The sequence below is a fragment of the Poeciliopsis prolifica genome, unplaced genomic scaffold (assembly GCF_027474105.1).
Source record: "Poeciliopsis prolifica strain line A6 unplaced genomic scaffold, Auburn_PproV2 SCAFFOLD028, whole genome shotgun sequence".
NCBI lineage: Eukaryota > Metazoa > Chordata > Actinopteri > Cyprinodontiformes > Poeciliidae > Poeciliopsis > Poeciliopsis prolifica.
Window position 1 is genome coordinate 3,609,394 of NW_026562403.1, and position 19,270 is coordinate 3,628,663.

General features: G+C 38.9%; 1 protein-coding gene across 3 annotated transcripts in view; it reads left to right on the forward strand.

The window, feature by feature from the left end:
* ssbp2a (single stranded DNA binding protein 2a) overlaps positions 1 to 19,270 on the forward strand; it is a 50,053-nt gene that overhangs the window by 22,219 nt on the left and 8,564 nt on the right. For all 3 annotated transcript variants that reach the window (XM_055048931.1, XM_055048932.1, XM_055048933.1), the window contains exons 2-4: positions 1,996 to 2,068; positions 4,772 to 4,833; positions 4,996 to 5,080. In XM_055048931.1, the coding sequence (XP_054904906.1) occupies positions 1,996 to 2,068; positions 4,772 to 4,833; positions 4,996 to 5,080 (220 nt within the window). The remainder of the gene's footprint in view (positions 1 to 1,995; positions 2,069 to 4,771; positions 4,834 to 4,995; positions 5,081 to 19,270) is intronic.

Below are 19,270 nucleotides of genomic sequence, written 5' to 3' on the forward strand. Positions count from 1 at the left end.
ATCACCACCAACACACAAGGACAAACATAAAAAGTCCCAGGTCAGAGCTTGTGCTGCTTTGAAAAGTCTAAAACATTTCCTTTTACGTCCCATCAAATTGTCTTACTTTATGTAGAAAATAACAAAATTATTGAGTCTAAATATGAACTTAAAACACCATTTAGTATATTGCAAGTTTTCAAGTAAACTAACTGAATGTATGGAGGGTTGTAGTTGTGAAATAAAAGCACTTTGATGAACACATACTCGCAGGTCTCTCCACTAGCGCTGTAGATACTTTATTAATGTCTAACTTTATGTCCCTGCTTATTATAGACATGCCCTGAGAATGGAAGTGGTGTAAATAACGCTCTAACCTCCCCTTCTGTCTCTTCTGATGCTGTAGCAGGCAGTTTGATCACCAACTCAGCCAGACTCCCACATTATCTTTCGTACATGTTGAAGGAGTCTGAAACACCGAACCACACATCTGAAATCTGATTATTTAGAGCTATTTAACATCTTCTTCCGTGAGACGAAATAAAACGCGTGATGTCATTTAACTTATTTCTTGATTTAGAGTAAGCATTGTTTTTGTTCCCTTTAATATTTTATTAATTCAAAGTATCACATAGATTTTAACAGAACGGAGTAGGTGCTGTGGATCCTGTATCAAACAGTTTTTATGTACTGTTTATAGACTAGTGGATCAACCTGTCCCACAGGCATTTAAATTGCTTTTAAGAAAGGACCAGCACAGATTCACTGGGAGGATCATTGATTTACAAATCAAGGGTGTAATTAATACTCACTCTGTTCCAACCTGTGGGAGGAAATTCAAGTAGACAACTGGGCACTCAGATGAGGGCTTCACAGCATCTTCACTGCCCCATTTATTTGAGTTTTTTCTTTAAATGTGTTGGTTTTAGATTAACCATTAGTCTACGTGTTGCACTCTGGGCTTGTTTTTATCCAAATGTTTGCTCACATTTGACTCTATAACACATTTCTAGGGCTTTTTTTGCGATAGATCGAAACAAAGTCGTGCATAATAGTTTGACTGGAGGAAAATTTTTCACTGTTCTATTTTTTAATAAAATAATGAATTGTTTGTCTTGTATATTTAGCCAGCTCTGTTAGTTAACACTTTGTGAAACTACTTTTTAAACTAAGAACATCTGCACCCTGTGATTGGCTACATCGATCTGACCTTCAGCTCTGACCTTCACCCTCACAGTGTGGTTTCTAGGAAAAGTTTAACTTTGATCTCAGGGTCTTACACATGTCACCTGTATAGCTGACTTGTTGCACCTTTCTTTCAGCATAGCCGCCTTCTTTGCCTTCACAACTAAGAGTTCTCCATTCAACACTTTCTCATACGTGACCTGTGGATCTTTGGATCTCCTTCAGAGTTACTATAGGCCTCTTGCCAGCCTCTCTGATTATTGTTGACCTTCTTCTCCAGTCTGGATTGACTGTCATGTGTTGGTAGATTTGATATTTAACTGTGGCCCCTCAAGATGTTAAAAGCTTGGAAGAGTGTTTTAAAACCTGCTTTAGATTTCTCTAAATCGTTCTCCTTCACCTGCCTACTGTGTTCCTTGGTCTCCATGAAGCTGTTTGTTCTCTGACAAACCGCTTAGCCCGTCACATAACTCCTCCATTTATACTGAGATCAAATTACACATAGACTGACCCTATATTCTAATCTGGGGACTTTTAGAGGCTTTTAGTTTCATTTGGATTTTATTTAGTGAGCGAAGGGGTGCAATCGAACATACTTCTGCAGTTACGGACTACTTTCTGGTGGTCTGTACCAAAAAGCCCCGATCATATAAATTGAAATTTGTGGTTGCAATGTGACAAAATGTGCCCGTTCCAGTGGCATAAATAGTTTTATAAGTGACCATGTATTTTCCAAATGCAAAAGAACAAATGGTTTTGCCTCCATGTAAAAGCTTTTTCACTCTCCATAAACAACCTGAAGCTCATCCTCTCTTGTTTCTCTGTTCACAGGTTGGCTCTTTACGTGTATGAGTACCTGCTGCATGTAGGAGCACAGAAGTCAGCACAGACGTTTCTCTCAGAGGTAAGTCACAAAGATGCTTTTCTTGTTTGTGTCTTTCAGGCAGCGGGCCATAGACTTTATGTTTCTTGGGTTGTCTCTTAAGATATGTCCTGTTAGCGTTATAGTGAAGTGAATAGGCTCAGCTTTGGGCTTGTGCCAGCAGGTTGGTGCAGCAAAGAGGCTTTTTAACGCCGCATTTAGTTTGGCTTCAACTGGAGCATGAGAGGAGTTTTGTGATGCCTAAAGCTGATGTTTTGGGTGCAGCTTTATCCCACCCCACCTTTCACACTGTTCATGGCTCTTCTTTCTGCTCTGAGATGCAATCTCATTTTCGCTTTAATTCTGCCGGGTTAAGAGGGGACGAGGTGAAGCTGAGGCCACTTGATCATTCTGCTCTGGGAGTAAATTATTGCAAATTGCAATGCAGAAGACAGCAGCTAGAGGCTTGTTGTACATCAGCCAGAGGGACAAGAGCAACTGAGAGAAGGGGGTGGAAAAGGTTACCTCATCAGCTGGCACTGACTCTCATCACTCTGACTTCATGAGTGCATGTGTGTGTGTATGCGTGTATGTGTGTGTGTGGGTGTGTGTCTGCTCACACTGACACTTTTTCCTCTCTGCCATATCAATTATCCACAGTTTTGCAAAAGCAGAAGATGCAACGGATAGGTGGTGTTACATTCAAGCGTGGGAACACATTAGCTATTGATGCACAAAGTATAAACACGGCTGCTGATGTACAGTTCACATGCCCACCAGTGCAAATTAACTGGGTAAGCATTTAGGTAAAATGCAGCTCTTTTTGGAGTAGTGGGATTTATTGCTTAAGGCGCTGTTCATGCTAATGCTGATATTTTTTAAACAAATATTTTCTGATGCAGTTTACAAATCTCTCCAACTTTTGATGACTGTGTATATTAAGAAAAATGCTTTCCAAAGCATTTAAAACATTTTTTAAATACATAGAAAAATGATCAAAATAAGGTTCACTGCATAAATGCTTTCTGTGCTCGCTGGCATGCTGACATTAAAAGTTGCGATTTGGATAAATGACAACCAAAAGGTTAAGATTATTACTATAAAAATTTTATTTTTATGACTACAAACAGGAACAAAGATGTGAGCTTGTGCATCAAACCAGTTGATTTTTAGTTTTGTTCATTATTATTATATAGTTTCTTAAATTGGAAAGCCCTAAACCTCACATAATTTAACTTACGAATCACTCCAAAATCTGTGAAGTGCATTGCAAAAGGAAAATGTGTGGCTCAAATTACCTGGTGTATTCTTCTCTTTTGTTATCCAGTGTGTGTCCTCGAAGACATCTGAATGATATTTGCGAATCAGGCCCTCATGCCCACACTTAACATGTGACATCGCAACCAAAAATAGCAGCAGCATGGAAAAATAATCAGATAATGCTTTTAAATTTAACCTGTAGCTCAGGTATACTAAACTGTAAACTTAAACCTTAGGAGGGCAAGACAGTTCAATTTAGGTAAACAGAGAACCGTAACCGTGCAACGCCTGTCCACATCTGCCAGTAATCACGCTGAGGGAATCTCACTGTTGCATGTTGAAGGTAAATGAAAGAATCTCCAAGGATTTCAGACCACAAAAAAAAAAAAAAAAAAAAAAAAGGATATCCAGGCACACACCGTTCTTTTTTTTAAATGTTCTCCAAATGACGGCAGTGTGAAAGAGAATGTCTTAACATGAACTGCCTGTAATCTTATTTGGACTGAGATGAAGCTCCTACAGTTATATATTTTGTGATATTTAGTAAGCTGTAAAATGAAAAAAAAAAAAAAAAACGACTTTTTTTCCAAGTATTAAGAAAGATTTCCTGTCAGTATCTCAAGCCGACAGACAAACTCACCGAAACTGAGTGCTGGATCTGAAAGAATGTGGAATAAACAAATGGAGGCAGTTCCTGACCCTCCCTGAGAAAGACTTCAAAGCATGCCATTGCATCATCTGATCGAGAACTGAGGTCAGGACAGTCTGAAACTGTGGTGATTCAGTTTTTCCTGTTACTTTAGTGCTTGGTCATGCTGCTGGTGGAACAGGTGGTACAATAGTCTTATTATTTGGCACTGTTAAAACATTACTAGGAGGGGAAAGTCTGCACTTATTCTCAGACAAAATAAGTGCCGGGTCTTATCAGTCGTCTGCCACTGATAGTTGCATGGATTTGTATTCTTTAGATCCAGAGCTGTGGTCTTTGTGTGTCAACATGAATTACCTTCAGATCATTTCTGAAGTAAATAATATCCAACTACATATTTAAGCTAGGATAGAAATAGGCCATACATTTGGGAAAGTCTAAACATTGAAATGATCTGAAAGCGAAATTAAAGTCGGCGTGAAGCCGCCTGATTTGTGTGTTGTTCAGAGATTTGAGTGGATTCCTCAGGCTGGTACATGTCTCTGACCTGTTGCTCTGTACTCACTGACTCAAGAGACACACACACGCACACACTCGTTTGTGCACGCACGCGCTCAAATATGTGTCGATAAGCTTGAGGGCACACATAGACCCACTTATCCTCTCTTGAATCCAAAAGATTCATAACATAATTACCTAATGGCACATCTTATAGATATTTCCTTGCACCCTTTTCAACCTTTTAGAGCATGTTACTCAGATGTCAGACATGTTTTATACACAGGATGTCTCTGAAGTACCTCTATCTCTCTCTCTCTTTCTTTGTGTCTGTCAAGATCCGATGGGAGAAGAATATCACGTTAGGAGAACCTCCAGGGTTCCTCCATTCATGGTGGTGGTAAGTTTGCTTTAAAATGAACTGTTTCAAGCAAATATGTCAAACATTCTCTATTTACTTTCTGACATTAAAAACTGAACCATTTTTACCTTTCCTTACGTTTGTTGTCCTCCTCTCCTGATATTTATTTTTTGACCCTGCATCACTTTCTGTATGTTGCAGTGTTTTCTGGGACCTTTACTGTGCAGCTCCAGAGAGGAGAGACACGTGTGAACACTCCAGTGAAGCCAAGGCCTTCCATGACTACGTGAGTCTGCACTGATGTTTCTGACTTCAGGTTATTGTCAAAGATTAAGTCGCTAAAACACAAAATGCAAAATGCAATCACATGCATGCAAAAAAAATAATAAATGTTGGATAATACAAATAATCATTCTCCGCGCTCTGTAACGCGAATACAGAGCTCTTTTATGTTTTAGACGGGACGCAGGGTTTCTCTCTCTTCTTCTCTGTACGTTGTTGTTCTTCTCTCTGCAGCCGAAAGTCTGACTCACCAGATTTGTCTACGGAGGTTTTATTGAGATATATTGTTGGAAGTGCAAAGTTCAGGGGTTTCTGCCTACCCCAGCAGGATCTTCTCGCTCTTTGTTCCTCATTCCCTCTTTCTTTCTTTGCAACTTGCAGTTGCCTGCTTCTGGCAGAGGCTCTCTTGTCTTTTATCTGCTTGCAGTGAGGTGTGTGCGCTTTGCGTATGAGTGTGCATGCAGGTGAAGCTGCTGATGCTGGTGATGATGATCAGGGTGATGAATGGGCACTCTTTGAATGAGGAAGCGATATGATGATGTCATTCTGGCTCTGGGAATTAAGGTTGGAGGGCAGCATAACCTCAGCCCTGTGAAACAAACATCCTGTGCAGAAAAGCAGAGGAGCACTGGTAACTGGTATGGTTAACAAGAATAGGGAGACGACAAACAAAAACAACTGATTCAATCTGATAATACTATAAAGGTTTTAACTTTCTGATTAGAGTCAGCCTAATTTAAAAAGATGTCACTGGGGATATATCAGTGCATCTTCAAATCAATAGAAAAGGCCATCAGCAGTGTCTTATTCTTACATTCACTACCAGGATGTAACAGGGACATTACAATTAGCACAATTGCAATTAGAGCAAAGTCACATTCGATGAACTGTTTCAGTGCTGCAGCGTGTCGCACATCCAAGTCAGACTGACTTGGCTCGCATCCGTCCCTCACTTAAACCAGGAGTGGACACCTACTGCGGAAGTTCAGAGGAAAGCAGAAGCAAACATTGGTTCAGATTTTGTCTCCCTGTCAGTCTATCAACAAAACAAATAGAGACTAAAACAAATGTCTACCAGACATTTGTTTTAGTGATTATTTTCAGATTACTAATTAAAGAGCAAAATCCTAATTAATTCTTGGGAGAAGCTCACATGAATTGCTCTTTTGTTCCTTTCTATTTCACAAGTGATGAAATTATTCCACCGTCGTCAGTTTCATTTATCCCACTTTTAACCATCTATTGCTTCTGTGATTGGGTTTCTGAGTTTGTCCTGGAGAGGAGTTTCATTTGGATTTTTATCTCATCTGTTTACTTCTTGGAGATTGGTCAAACATAGGTTTGAGCCTTCTGGGACGTTAGTCTAATGTTAAAAGAGAAGAAATAGAAAAGTCAGATGAAAAAAAAAGCAGAAGAAATGTTATTGATTTCTGTCCTGGAACAAGGCTCTGCAGACATCAGAAAGGCCGTTTACAGTTCGGTTAAGTGCTTTGTAAATTGTGTACTCAATACTAAATGAGCAATTTCCATTTGCTCTGGCCAGTGTAGGCATAAAAACAAGTTATTTTTAAATTTTGCCCCGGAAATGGCAAAAGTCAAAATCTAACTCCACGGAATGAGACACAAAGCTTAGTTTTAGACTCTTAATGACTAAAACTGAGCACAGCTTCAGTGATGAATAGGTGATGTGTTATTTTGAAATCTGTACATGTAGTACCAAAAGCATTTCATCTTTAAAACGACAAACCTTCAAGTATTTACTTGGGTTTTATGTGGAAGACCAACACCACAAAGTAGAGCGTAATTGTAAGCTGAATTCAAATTATTCAGATTAGGTTGAGAGCATCTCTGCACATCAACTTGCCACGGATTCTCAGGTGGATTTAGGCCTGGACTTTGACAGGGCCATTTTATTAACCAGTCTGTGTTTTTAAGACTTTGTCCCTCTGCAGGGTTAATGTTTTCATGGTCTCAAGTTTTCTGCAGCTTCTAAGGATTACTTTGAGTTTCATCTTCCCTTCTGCTTTAGACTGACGAGAGCATGTTCGTGTGCTGTGGCCACAATGTGGCTTTTTGTAAACTTTCAGCTGGTCTCTTTCTGACTTTCTTTCACTAATGGCTTTCTTGTTGACTCTCCTCTGAAGGCCAAAGGTCAGATTCTTGAAGTGTACAACTAATAGTTGACCTATCAGTTTCCCCACCAGACTGATGGATCCTTTCAGCTCCTCAACAGTTACTGTTGATGGTTTTCTGCAGAGAAATGTTCCTGTCCTGAGATTGATGACCATATTTTGGCTGTTTGCAAGTGCCACGCTCTTTCTGTTTTCATTTGGTGGAATGCAAAGTGCTTGTGAGGTATTTAAAAATAGAGATGCAGGTTTTATGACCTAATCCTCTGTAAATCTTCTTCAAAACGTTCCTCCATATTAGTTATTCTATTTATCTCACTAATGTTTTCTCTGACAAATCTCTGAGGCCTAAGCAGAAGCTGCTTTATACTTACCACAGTTCAAATTACAAACATCATCAAACATGTTACATTTGAAGGTAGTTATTTGGACTTGATTTTATTTATGAACATTATAATAAAAAGGAATGAAACGTATGCAAATCACACTTTACAGAATTCGGTAGCAGCACAGTTTACTATATTACAGAATGAGAAAATGATGAGAAATTATAAAGACTTTGCAAGACCTTGTATTCTAGCTGAAAGACCCTCCTGGCAGGATGACCATTAGTAATAACTTCATGTGTGATCTAAGCCTTTCAGTTTGTTTCCGTCTTTGTACAACTTTCAGCAGAACTCCAGATTCATTTGCTTCGGATAATTTCTTTCTTGATTTGAAAACGTATTGTTGTGTGTATTTATGTGCTCGACTGAGGAGCATGTAGTACATTTCCACCAGTACACATTTCTCACAGTCAACATTAATTCTTAAGATCCAGGTGCAAAAAGTGTCGGTGGGGCCAATGACTGCTAACGAGTTCCACTGAGAAACAGTTCTTCCACCTGATTTCAGCAGATTATCAGTATCTGACAGTCATACCGGTTTTGCCGTGTGGCCTCCAGATAAGGACGTCCAGTAACTGAAGCAAGTCGGAGGTTGGAGAAAGTGATTGTTGTGAGTGAAAAGTACTTGTGGAGATCTTTTGCCACGTCGCCTGGCATCAAACTGTGGAGGTTTTTTTTTTTTTTTTTTTTTTGGAGTGTAAACATGAGATAAGTTCCTAGAAAATTCTGGAAAGCAAAATGTAAGCTACTTCAGTCGACTTGATTTTAAGAGCTGATGAATAAATGAATACACAATAAGAGTGACGGACAAATTAATTTACAATAATTTTTACATGAGTAAGTAAAAAAAAACTGTTATTTAGCATTTACCATTTTAAGCTTGATCAATGCATCTCGAGAGTTTTGGGAAGTTCTTTACTTGTAAAAACAGCAACAGTGAAAGTCCGACTTTGGCCTCCCGGACAAAGAAGCAGAACAAAGAAAGAGGTGGATGAAGCTGAGAAGAGGCAGACATGAAGTGTGCTGCAGACTGACAGCAGAGTTATAAGGAGGCGTATTATACCAGGGATGGAGGGACCCGTTGTCATTGTGTGGTATCACTATGGGAGACGGCAGACGCATCACAGTCGGAGGAGAAGAGGAGATCAAGAGCGATTGCCGAGAGCATCAGGCTTTGATGAAAATGATGTTTTTTCATGCTCATACATCCTAAATTCATAATCTTCTTCTCACACATGGAAATTGTTTTTCGTATTTACATAACAACCGAGAGGTAAAAGGATGGAATATGCTCCAACCCCTGCAGGATCAGTTCACATTGCTATTGGGAGGCTAGAGGAGCAAATTGTGGTATAGTCTCTGAATTTCCAAAATGAAGAACTGGCACTTTGCTTTTTTTTTTTTTTTTTGGGTTGTAATGTATCATTAAACAATGCTTAAAGAGTTGCAAATCTTGTTCTGGAAAGCGGCATTATCCTAAAGAAATTTCTTTTTGGGAATGGTGTTATTTGTTCAGGGGGGAACTGAATAAAACCAGCACTAGAAATTTGCAGAATGAAAGAGAAAACTAAATTTTGACCATTTCTTTTTCCTATCTGCAAACATTTGCAGAAACAAGGAGCGTGGACAGAGACCCAGAAACAGTAACTCTGTTGGCTGCATATGTTGTGGGAAGCAAGCTGATTCCACCTGGCAGGGAACCAATGGGGTTTGGGGAGAGACCCCCACGCTCTTGTTTCCACGGAAACTGCACCCCCAGCTCTCTCTCTCTCTCTCTCTCTCTCTCTCTCTCTCTCTCTCCCTCTCTTCCTCTCTCTCTCTCTCTCCCTCTCTCTGTCGCTCCGTTTGTCTTTCTCTCTCTCTCGTCTTCTTTGTCCACATCTCTCTGTCTCCCTATCTCGCTCCCATGTTCCTCCTTGGCTGTGTGGAGGAGGACGAGGAGGAAGAGGAGGAAGAGGAGGAAGAGGGAGATGTGGAGGTGACTCACTGTAACATCATTGCCATGGCAATGAAGAGGGAATGTGCGATGGGAGACAGGGGAGCAAAAAAAAAAAAAAAGATTGGGTATTTCCACAAGTTTACCAAGATAGAAAGGGTCATCATGATGTTCAGATCATTTTTCTTACAAAATCATTATATTTTAGATCTGAATCCACTCTAGTGTCTCTTTACAGTAAAATAAAAAATCATTATAATCACTTGCTCTGTTTCCGCCCCTCTTTGCTCTGCTCCATTCTCTCTCTTTTACATCAGCGTTTTTTGCACCCTTTACTCCCTCTGCCCTCTGCTCCACATTTGCTTGAATGTCTGTTGCTGTGCTCTCTTTCTTTTTCTTCTTCTTTTTTTTTGTTAGCCTGTCGCACGCAACCCTCCAGTCTCAGAGGAGTGTGTTTTCCACTGGTGGATTACGCTGAGTCATGTCAAATGCGTGTTTAAACATGCCAAGATGGAGTGTTTGTGTGATGCTGATCTGTGCATGCTTTGCTGCTCTGCAGTGGGCTGGGGCCTCCCATGCTGCAGAGTGGAGAGGTTAAATAAGGACAGGACAGAAAGGAAGTTGTGAGAGTAAGCCGAAGACGGAGCTTTTAGGACGGAGCAGTCAATATTGGTTTGTCTGCAGCAATACTGATTGTTTCTGGAATTAAGAACTGGACCAATTAGAAGCTTTTCGTTTGAACTAATAATCATACTACAACTTGATTAACGCATGTTTGGATCTCAAAAATAGTCATTCCTGCCATATATGGAAAGCGAGGTGACAGCTAGGTCAAAGTTTGACAGCGTTTCCAACAGTGAGGAGATTATGTGCTGGCTATCCCAAAAGTCACCAGAAGATTGTAAATGATCACTACATTGTTCACACGCAGACACTCTCTCTTTCACTGGAGAGGCGCCACACAGTATCGCCCACTGCTTCTGTTTGAAAAATAAGCTAATTATGAGATTTCACATTTCAGACAATAAAGACTCCAACAACACCACAGAAAGTGTTTCAAATCATCACTAGTGGCTGTTTATGTTTAATATTATAAAATGGAGCTGAGGACGCACTGACTAACTGTGATAAATGGTTAAGGAGACGACTTCATCACTGTATTTCAGAAAAAGACTTTGCAATCTGTGCTAACATGTCCGGCTAGCATCCTTTTCCACTGCCTCTTCTATGTGAAGCTATGTGACTGCTCAGTATAATGTTCTGAACACGATTGTAAGTTTATTCTATCAATTAAAGAGACAAAAAAAGTATATATCCTGCCATTATTTTGCAAGTCCAGTCTCCATCTCTATGCCCATTGCGTTATGTTCAGTGATTTGCCATGCAGGCTCCAAAAAAAAACAGTTCAATAGTCTACCTTTGTCATGGAGTATTTATTGCAATAAGCATTTCAACACAGAATGTTGTATTATAGTTTTAAAAAAGTTAAAAAGAGCAATTTTAGCAAGAGAAAAAATGATTAGAGCAAACTTTCCTAGCCGATTCTAATCGATCTGACTACTAAAATAAGAAATTGTCAAGCCTTTTTGCATTTCAGAAGTTAAAATCTTTCGAATAAATAGTTATGCTATTTCACAATAAGTCAGTAAAATTACACCAAATGGCACACAGCTTAATATCCCTTCAGTGGTCCATGGGAGCTACTTGGCTCATATTTGTGCGTCATAAACATATTGCCACACCTGCTGTGTCCCAACAATGGTATTAATAGTATGTATGTTCATCATCAAGACTTGTCAAAGCTCCCTGTGATACTCTGAATTACTGCTTCTATAACACACTTCCTTGTTGCATTGTTTGTCAGAAAGACCTCAGACTCTGGTGTTAAAATTAGATTCTGTGGCCAAAAATATGCTACATTTTGCAAAGGAATCATGTCTGGCCTGTCTAGACGCAATTAAATGTGTGAAAGGTCTGAAGCACCTTCAGAGGTTGTTTCTGCTTGCAGGCCGGGTGAATAATCATGACTTTGAGCTGTTGAAATTGTGGCTGAACGGTACCAGGAAAGCAGAAGAGTAAAAAGGAGAACGCTGACTCCATCAGTCTGGCACGTTATCTCTTTGACCCCAACTAACCTCTGTGGGTTTTTCACTGTTGTCGACATCCATATTCTTATCTACCGTTTTCTCCTGTGCCTGGCCTTCCAGCAACAGACAAAAACTTAAAACATGGCAGTTTATTTTTTTGTTGTTTTCTTTTGTCACTTAGTGCGTCCCTCTAGCAGCATCATGAACTTTGCACTTTCAGCATTAGCAGCTTAGTGTTTTAAAATAAATTAAATAACGGTGATAAAACAGACACCATCTGTAGATTTCAGCGTCAGTCTTCTGCCTTTGCGATGATCCGCCAGATAGGAAAGACCTTGATGGTCCTCTTGTTCATCTCCAGCTGTGACATTTAAATCTGCTCGTGTTGTATTTCCTCTGTGTTCGCTCCATCTCGCTTATCTCTTCGGTTGTTGTGGAACTACGTGAGATAGTAACCGGAGCAGTGACTCCCCAGACACAAAGTGACTATCATTTTCAGCTTTGTATGAGTATCTGACAGTGCATCAACCTGTGGCTCCCCTCATGCTGCTCCTCGCAGCCTCAGGAATGTTTACCTGGGTCGATAATGATGTTAGTAATGAGGGAAACACAGCCAATGTTCCCCCTCTTTCCTTGCCATCCTACTGTGTAGCTCATATCGCCGTACCTGCAGTCACCCATTGAGACCAAGTAGATTAGCGTTCTGCTTCCATTTTACCAGGTAATCAGCTCTAATGTTACACAGGAGAGTGTCAAATGTGGCAGGGAATGCTGTTGAACAGGGTAATGTTTGCCAGAGGTGATGAGGACCGCAAGGATTTGATTGGATAAAGATTAATTTTGACATGCATAAAAGGGAAGGTTGGATTTTTGTTTTCAATTCCACACACAAACTTAGTTTCCCTACCTCCTAATTATGTGCTTTTATATAGATATAAGGATGCAAAAACCAGCAGTTGAATGTTTAGGAATGTTTTCTTACATGTGTGTTTTATTTGTCTCTTGTCAGCTATAAGAAAGTAATTATTTAGACAGTTCAGTCTTATTTTATATATTTCATTTAACATTAATGTAATATTTTAGAACAAATTACAGTGATCTATGTATTATAAGGCCAGGCTGTATTTTGTTATAGAAATAAAAATATGATAAAAAACTTGTTAACATAGAAACCTTGAGTTCCCATCACATGTTAACCAATAAAGTAAATAAGCCGTGGTAGCTAAGTATCTTTAATCTTTACAAAAGTCTGATGTTTGAAAGTTTCAGTATAACGTATTGTCATAATATGTTTTTAAAATGTGTCTGAAGGATGAATTCTTTCTCCTTCTTAAAGTCCATTAAACATTTAAAGAACCCACAAAAGTTTGTGTAACTTTAAGATAAACATTAATTTTGCCTTTAAAAAAAAATCAAATATCTATGCTAACAGCCTTTAAAAAAACATAAAACCTGCTATGGCTAAAAGAGAAAGCTTTATGAATGATTTCTGAGTTATTCTGGGGAAAACCTAAATAGTTTGTCACTACATGTTAAGCCTGTATAATAAGCCTGATACTTGCATCAATCTTTGGAGCGGTGTGATCAGCCACTGCTAATATCCCAGTTGTCTAATAAGTTCCTTTGCACACCCAATATGTTCTACCTTGTAATTTAACCAAAGTCTGCTTTTTGTTTCTGCCAAGCTGAAACCTATGAAGCTTGCATATTTTTTTCATTTAGGATGTCTCCTGATGAATTACTACTTCTTGCGTACAATTATTAAGAAATAAAGTCACAAAGAGTCTCAGTCAAAAAAAGGGAAAAGTAAAAACTAGTAAAACAGCAAGGCAGCTGCCATTTATTAAAGGCAGCTTGTTTCAGGCATCATCAGCAGAAATATGACTAATCCCATCCTGGCCCTCATGCTGTCTCAGGGCTTTGCACAAATTTTGTTGATTTGCCCTGCAGCAAACCTTTACTTCCATCAAGCCAATTTAACTGGAAGACTGTTGGCTCACTGTTACTTCCTTGGTTTTATATGGATAGGTTTCACAATTTTCACAATGTATTGTTAAGGTTAATTTGTCAATTTTAAATTTTTTGTCTTTTCTACTATTCATTTCTGAAGCTGAACAACATGTGGAGGATAGATATATAAAAAGATACAATGCACACGACGAAGGCCAGAGCAGGTGCAACGTTGTTGACTTCTTATTTACAGAACAAAAATCTAATAGACAGACTTCGGCCAGACAAAAGCTTGTAATACTGCATGACCTCGCATGTTTCTATTTATGTGCTCTTAATGTGAAGTCATTGGTACAGTAAGGGGCCAATATATGAGCACAAAAGTGAGACCGGCCTGGTTTGAGTTCTCGTGAGAGACGGCGGAGTGGAGAAAGCAGACAGCGAACGATGCAGGTTGAGACGGTGAGGGAAGATAGACACAGACAGTCTTTTGAGATTCCGCCCACGCTTCGCTCTCAGTCTCTGCAGTATTGAATGAAAATGATTCTCCACCATCACACACACACACACACACCCCCACACACACACACACACACACATACACATACACACATATATATATACAGATGCATTAAGCATACACATTAAAGAGGACAGTATCTGGTCATGTATAGGGATGGAAGAATTTGTAAGTTATCTCATTTGGTATTACTGTGCCTGTGATGTAACGGGGTCAGTGTACCATGAGTGCCGAATAAAGAAAGCCTAATGAAGTCGTAAAGTGACGAGATGAAGTAGAGTAAATTTCAATGAATAGAGTTCAAATGTAGTTTTGTTTCAGAATTGAAAGTGGATGTTTGAACATGTTCCTTCCGTAATATCATAAATGCTCCATAAAAGAAGCTAATGAGCTTCTATTGCATTAAAATTATTTGTGATTACAGCATTGGATCATTTATGTTTTATGTCTTCAGCAGAATCTTATTCTCTAAGTGATTTATTTGGATTTTATCAGATGATTCATTGTTTTTCGAGAAACATTCTTTCACAATACAACCAAAAAATTCAATAAGTTAAGCAAAGTTGAATGACAAGGATTTATTACAAATGTGTAGATTCTTCATAAGCTTGAGATATTTCACAAATAAAAACTACTTGATGCGCAAAGCTGGTGGAGACATACCCCAAAACATCTGCAGCTGTAATTGCAGTTCAAAGCCGGTTCTTCAGTATTGAAATAACAAGGCCTAGAAACAAATGCATTCACACACTTTTCAAAGTTGTGCTTGCATTTTCATTTCCCTTCCTCTTCATAAATGCATCCTACTTTGTGTTTGTCACATCACATCCCAGTAGGATACGAAGTGGAGACTGCGGTTTTAGGGTTGCCACTCATGGCTCCGTGGTGTAGCAGACTCACCATGTGTTGCGGCTAAAGTCCTCGACGCAGCTGTTTCTGGTTGGAATCCCAACCCTGTGCCATTTACTGAATGTCTTCTTCTTCTCTCTCTGCCCCATTCCTGTCCGTCTACTAAGCAATAAATACCACTAGTGCTACAAACCTTAGAAAAAGATTGAGATAGCAATGTTATTAAATGAAGAAAATACCATGAAGGCTTTGCATTCTTTTGTAAAACAAATAACAGCACAGTGTTCAAACATTCCTAGACTTTTTTTTTATAAAGACTGTACTTACCAAAAATATTTAATTGGGTCTTAAGTTATCTGTTTGGGAAAATAGAATACTGTCTTCCCTGGTTTAAAAATCCTTGATCACCTGATTTTTACATCGTTATTACACTAATCTCATTTGACTGTTTTCTGAACTATCACTGCAGATCCCTTCGTGTGGCTGTTGTATTCACTAGGATCTGTCTTGTTGCGTATCTGTGATACTTGCCTCGGGGATGGTATTTTGAATAATTTATGAAACAAACATGTTTTTTTACCAGAAGATGCAGGTGTTTATCTGAGAACAGACTGGTGCCTCTGCAATGCTTCAGATTCTATTGCAAACAGCTTTTGATGAGGAAAACTGATTGCATGGATTATTGTGTACAACGTTGCACAAAATTGCAGATCAGCTCGTTGTCAGAAGTGTTGCACTTCAGTCAAGTCGTTGTGGTTCTCTCTGGGGGATGACGGCTTAGAGAGAGAAAATCTGCAAGGAGTGAGTGAAGCTTCAAATGCACAAAGAGTAGAGCGTTAAAACTGTGAAAAACAAAAAAAGAAGGACATATTTGGTCAGATAACTTGGAGGAGGGTTGAAACAACTTGCTTCATTAAATCTAATGAAGTGTAAAAAACAAATATAAGTTAGTTTTCATTTAACAGCTTAGAATTTAATTTGTGAACAATCAGGGTTGGTAATGGCTGTTATAATGTGTGCACAAATTGAAAGTGCAGTGAACTTGATCAGCTCAAGAGTGATAAAAAAAATCTGCAGTTTACGTTCACCCAGAGATTTACCTAAAGACTCTTTACCCAGTTCCACAGTCTTATAGTGACGATTATTTATTTATTTTATTTTTATTTTTTTCTGGCGCTGTTCTCCTCACTTTGCACTTTTTCCACACATGGCAAACTTTCATGCAAGAGAGGTGCAATGATGGACTCATTAACAGTGTTTAACAATCTGTGGGCCATTTGTGTTGACGGAGGTTAAGTGCAATAATAAGCTGAGCTTGGCTGGGAATTGGTATTTACACAGAGCTGGCAAACAAGAGCTTAACAAATCAAATCCTGACATTGTTTTAAAATTAAAAACTAGATGTGTTCAAATGCCGCTATGTTTAATTAAATTCCTGTGTTCTCAGTAGAGCTGCAATATTGGCAGAGAACATTCTACATTTTCTTTTCTCAGATTTCCACCCCAATAATTAAAAAAATACTTCCACTTTACAGTAGTCAAGGAATCATTTCTTACCTTCTCTTATGTTAACAGAATGCAAAACAATTTGCTACATATTTCAAAGACACAAAACCTTAAAATACACTAAACTAACAATGACAGTAAAAACTTTTATGACTTCTCTAACAGTTGCCTATTATTGCTTTTCAGGAAAATCCTTTAAACAGCCATCATGCCAGAAACTCAAGGTATTTAAAATGTAACCTCTAAGTTTCATGGGTGAAAGTGTCCACATTGGCATCCCAGCTGCATGAAACTCAGCGTGCTTCAGAGCTGGTGTTGCTATTTACTGTGGTTAGTTTAAAATAAATCATCAATCTCTGAGTCCTGATAGGATCATCACAGACATTCAAAATGGGTAAAAAGGAAATCCGTCTATACTGAGTTTTATTTTTAGCCACAGTTCTAGATTAGATTGTTCTTACGATTTTCTGTATGTTCTTGTTATGTTTTACCTGCTCATATACAGCTAAGGGAGAGAAAACATTTTTTTTCTGTTGCATCTGAAGTAGTGAATGTCTTCCTTTCTCCTCCTCCTGGTGCTGAACAATGTCTGCACCTTGTTTACACAGCAGCAATCACAGCCAGGTCACACTCAACATTTTCTTTCTACAGTGAAAAAAAACTGCAAGGTGTGCAAAGATAGTTAGCAAAACACAAAACTAATGTTTAAAAAATGTTGTGTGACTTGTTTGCAAATGTTACATCTGCATGGTTTTTAATGTGAGCATAGATCAGTCTCTGCAGCATTCAGCCTTTTGGGAGATGTAGATACAGATGTGTTCAATAAATTTAGAATATATGTTCTGATGAGACTTGTTTGTAAGATTTAAAACACCTTTTGAAATTGACATTATTTAAGCAGGTGTTAAAATGTATTTTTATTAACACATTTCTGGATTAAATGTGTTTTATTGCTCTGATGAAATTTTCTGATCTTAAATGCTGTGTTTACAGTCACTGAATGTGGAAGATCATCATAATTAACAGCAAAAAAGACATCAAAACATCACACTTTATGTAATCAATCTATAAGTTTCACTCAGTGAACTGACTTCCTACCAGGCTAATTGTTTTTGCTGCATTCTATTACTAAATTGTTATCAAAAACTTGTGAATTGCCTTTATGTGATTATGTGGCAGTAAGGAGAATTTACATATCAGTACACGTTTGCTCACTGCAAGAACTTTTCAGAGTTACTTACAACATGGTTTTATGCTGTGATCATTTAACATTTAGCACATCTGAGGTTTGAGGTCATTTTTATTTATTTTTAGTTATTTTTACACTGTAGGAACAAATGAGTGGGCTTTAGAAGCCTTAGTAGGTCAATACTAGGCCATATTTCTTCTATATTGCTCTCAGAGAATAAGTATGTTACTAATATTCTCCATTGTGCAAATTAGCCTGCAGTGCTCGAACATTTATTGGCACACCTGGTAGAGAAACATAATGACCATAAAACAAATTTATATTCTGTTGCTGTTGGAGAATCTTGCAGTTATAATTTATACATTTTAATAAACTTTTCACTTCAGCGCGTTTAGTAAGTGGGAAGAACGTCTCGAATGAATGTTTTTGAATAAAATCACTTGTGGCACTGCTACTGCTATCTAAACTATCAGTACTTCCAACAATTGGACACCAATTAGCCCCTCCTTTCGCATTCTCTGTGCAAGTTTTTAGTATACAGAGAAATTGATCTTCCTCTTTTAACAACACTTAGTTCATCCAGAGTCTTATGTCCTCACTTGTCTTTGACTCACTACACATAATTACTGATTACCTTCAGTGCAAGATCATTTTTACCTTCTCACACATCTTCACAATCAGTTTCCAATTTATGTGACGGGCAATGATTTTACCGATGGGATCTCAAAGGTCCATCATACGAGTTGTACATTTTCGTTTCCATGGAAACCAGTGGACTCCCACAATCAGACCAAATCTTTAATTTATTTCTGCTTGAATTTATGGTCTGGGTGAGCCAACATGCCCTGTCCTCTTGTTGTTGCAGCTATTTAAATTTTGCTAGTTGCTGTATTCAGAAAATGCTGCTTTGTCAGCAGTACAGGTAGAGGTTGTTGTTTTTTTCTCTCTCTCTCTTCTCCTTCAGTTTTTCTGGTCCTGCACACAGTTTCTTCCACATGCACGCATACACTCGTAATCTCTCTTTTGTCCTCCTTTCCCTGCCTCTTCCTCTGAGCGTGAAGGCAAACTCAGCAGACCTCCAGGCTGCTGGGGAGCCAAGGCATGCTGGGTAATCCACAGTGCATGGGAATAGAGTGTGAGAACAAGAGGAGGGTGACTTACAAAAAGCATGATGTGCATGATGTTAAACACTAGACCCGAACACAGACACACACAAGCTCCAAAACAAACCAAAACCAGCCAGTCATCGCTGAACCAATGGAGGCACACAGTAGCCATCTGTGTCCATCTGCACACTCGTCCGCTGGGACAAACCCAGGCTATGTTTGCAGCAGAACATGAAATCCAAAAGCTGCTGTGGATCCCGCTCCCTGCTGCCCCACATTAATGACAGAGAGATGTGAAGGAGGCAGAGGGAGCAGCGAGGGTGGCGGGGTGGAGCAGCGCAGGATACAGGAGTGTCGTCAGTCTGCTTTTATCTCGGCTCTGATTAAACCTTGTTCCTGTCTGACCTAAAAAGTCAGCTGGCGGAAACTTCAGAGACTATGGCTGAATTTCACCAGAGTTCTTTTTATCCATCCATCACAGCGAGACAGAAGATCAGAAACACAGAACTCAGAGCACATACAAAGGACGTGTACAC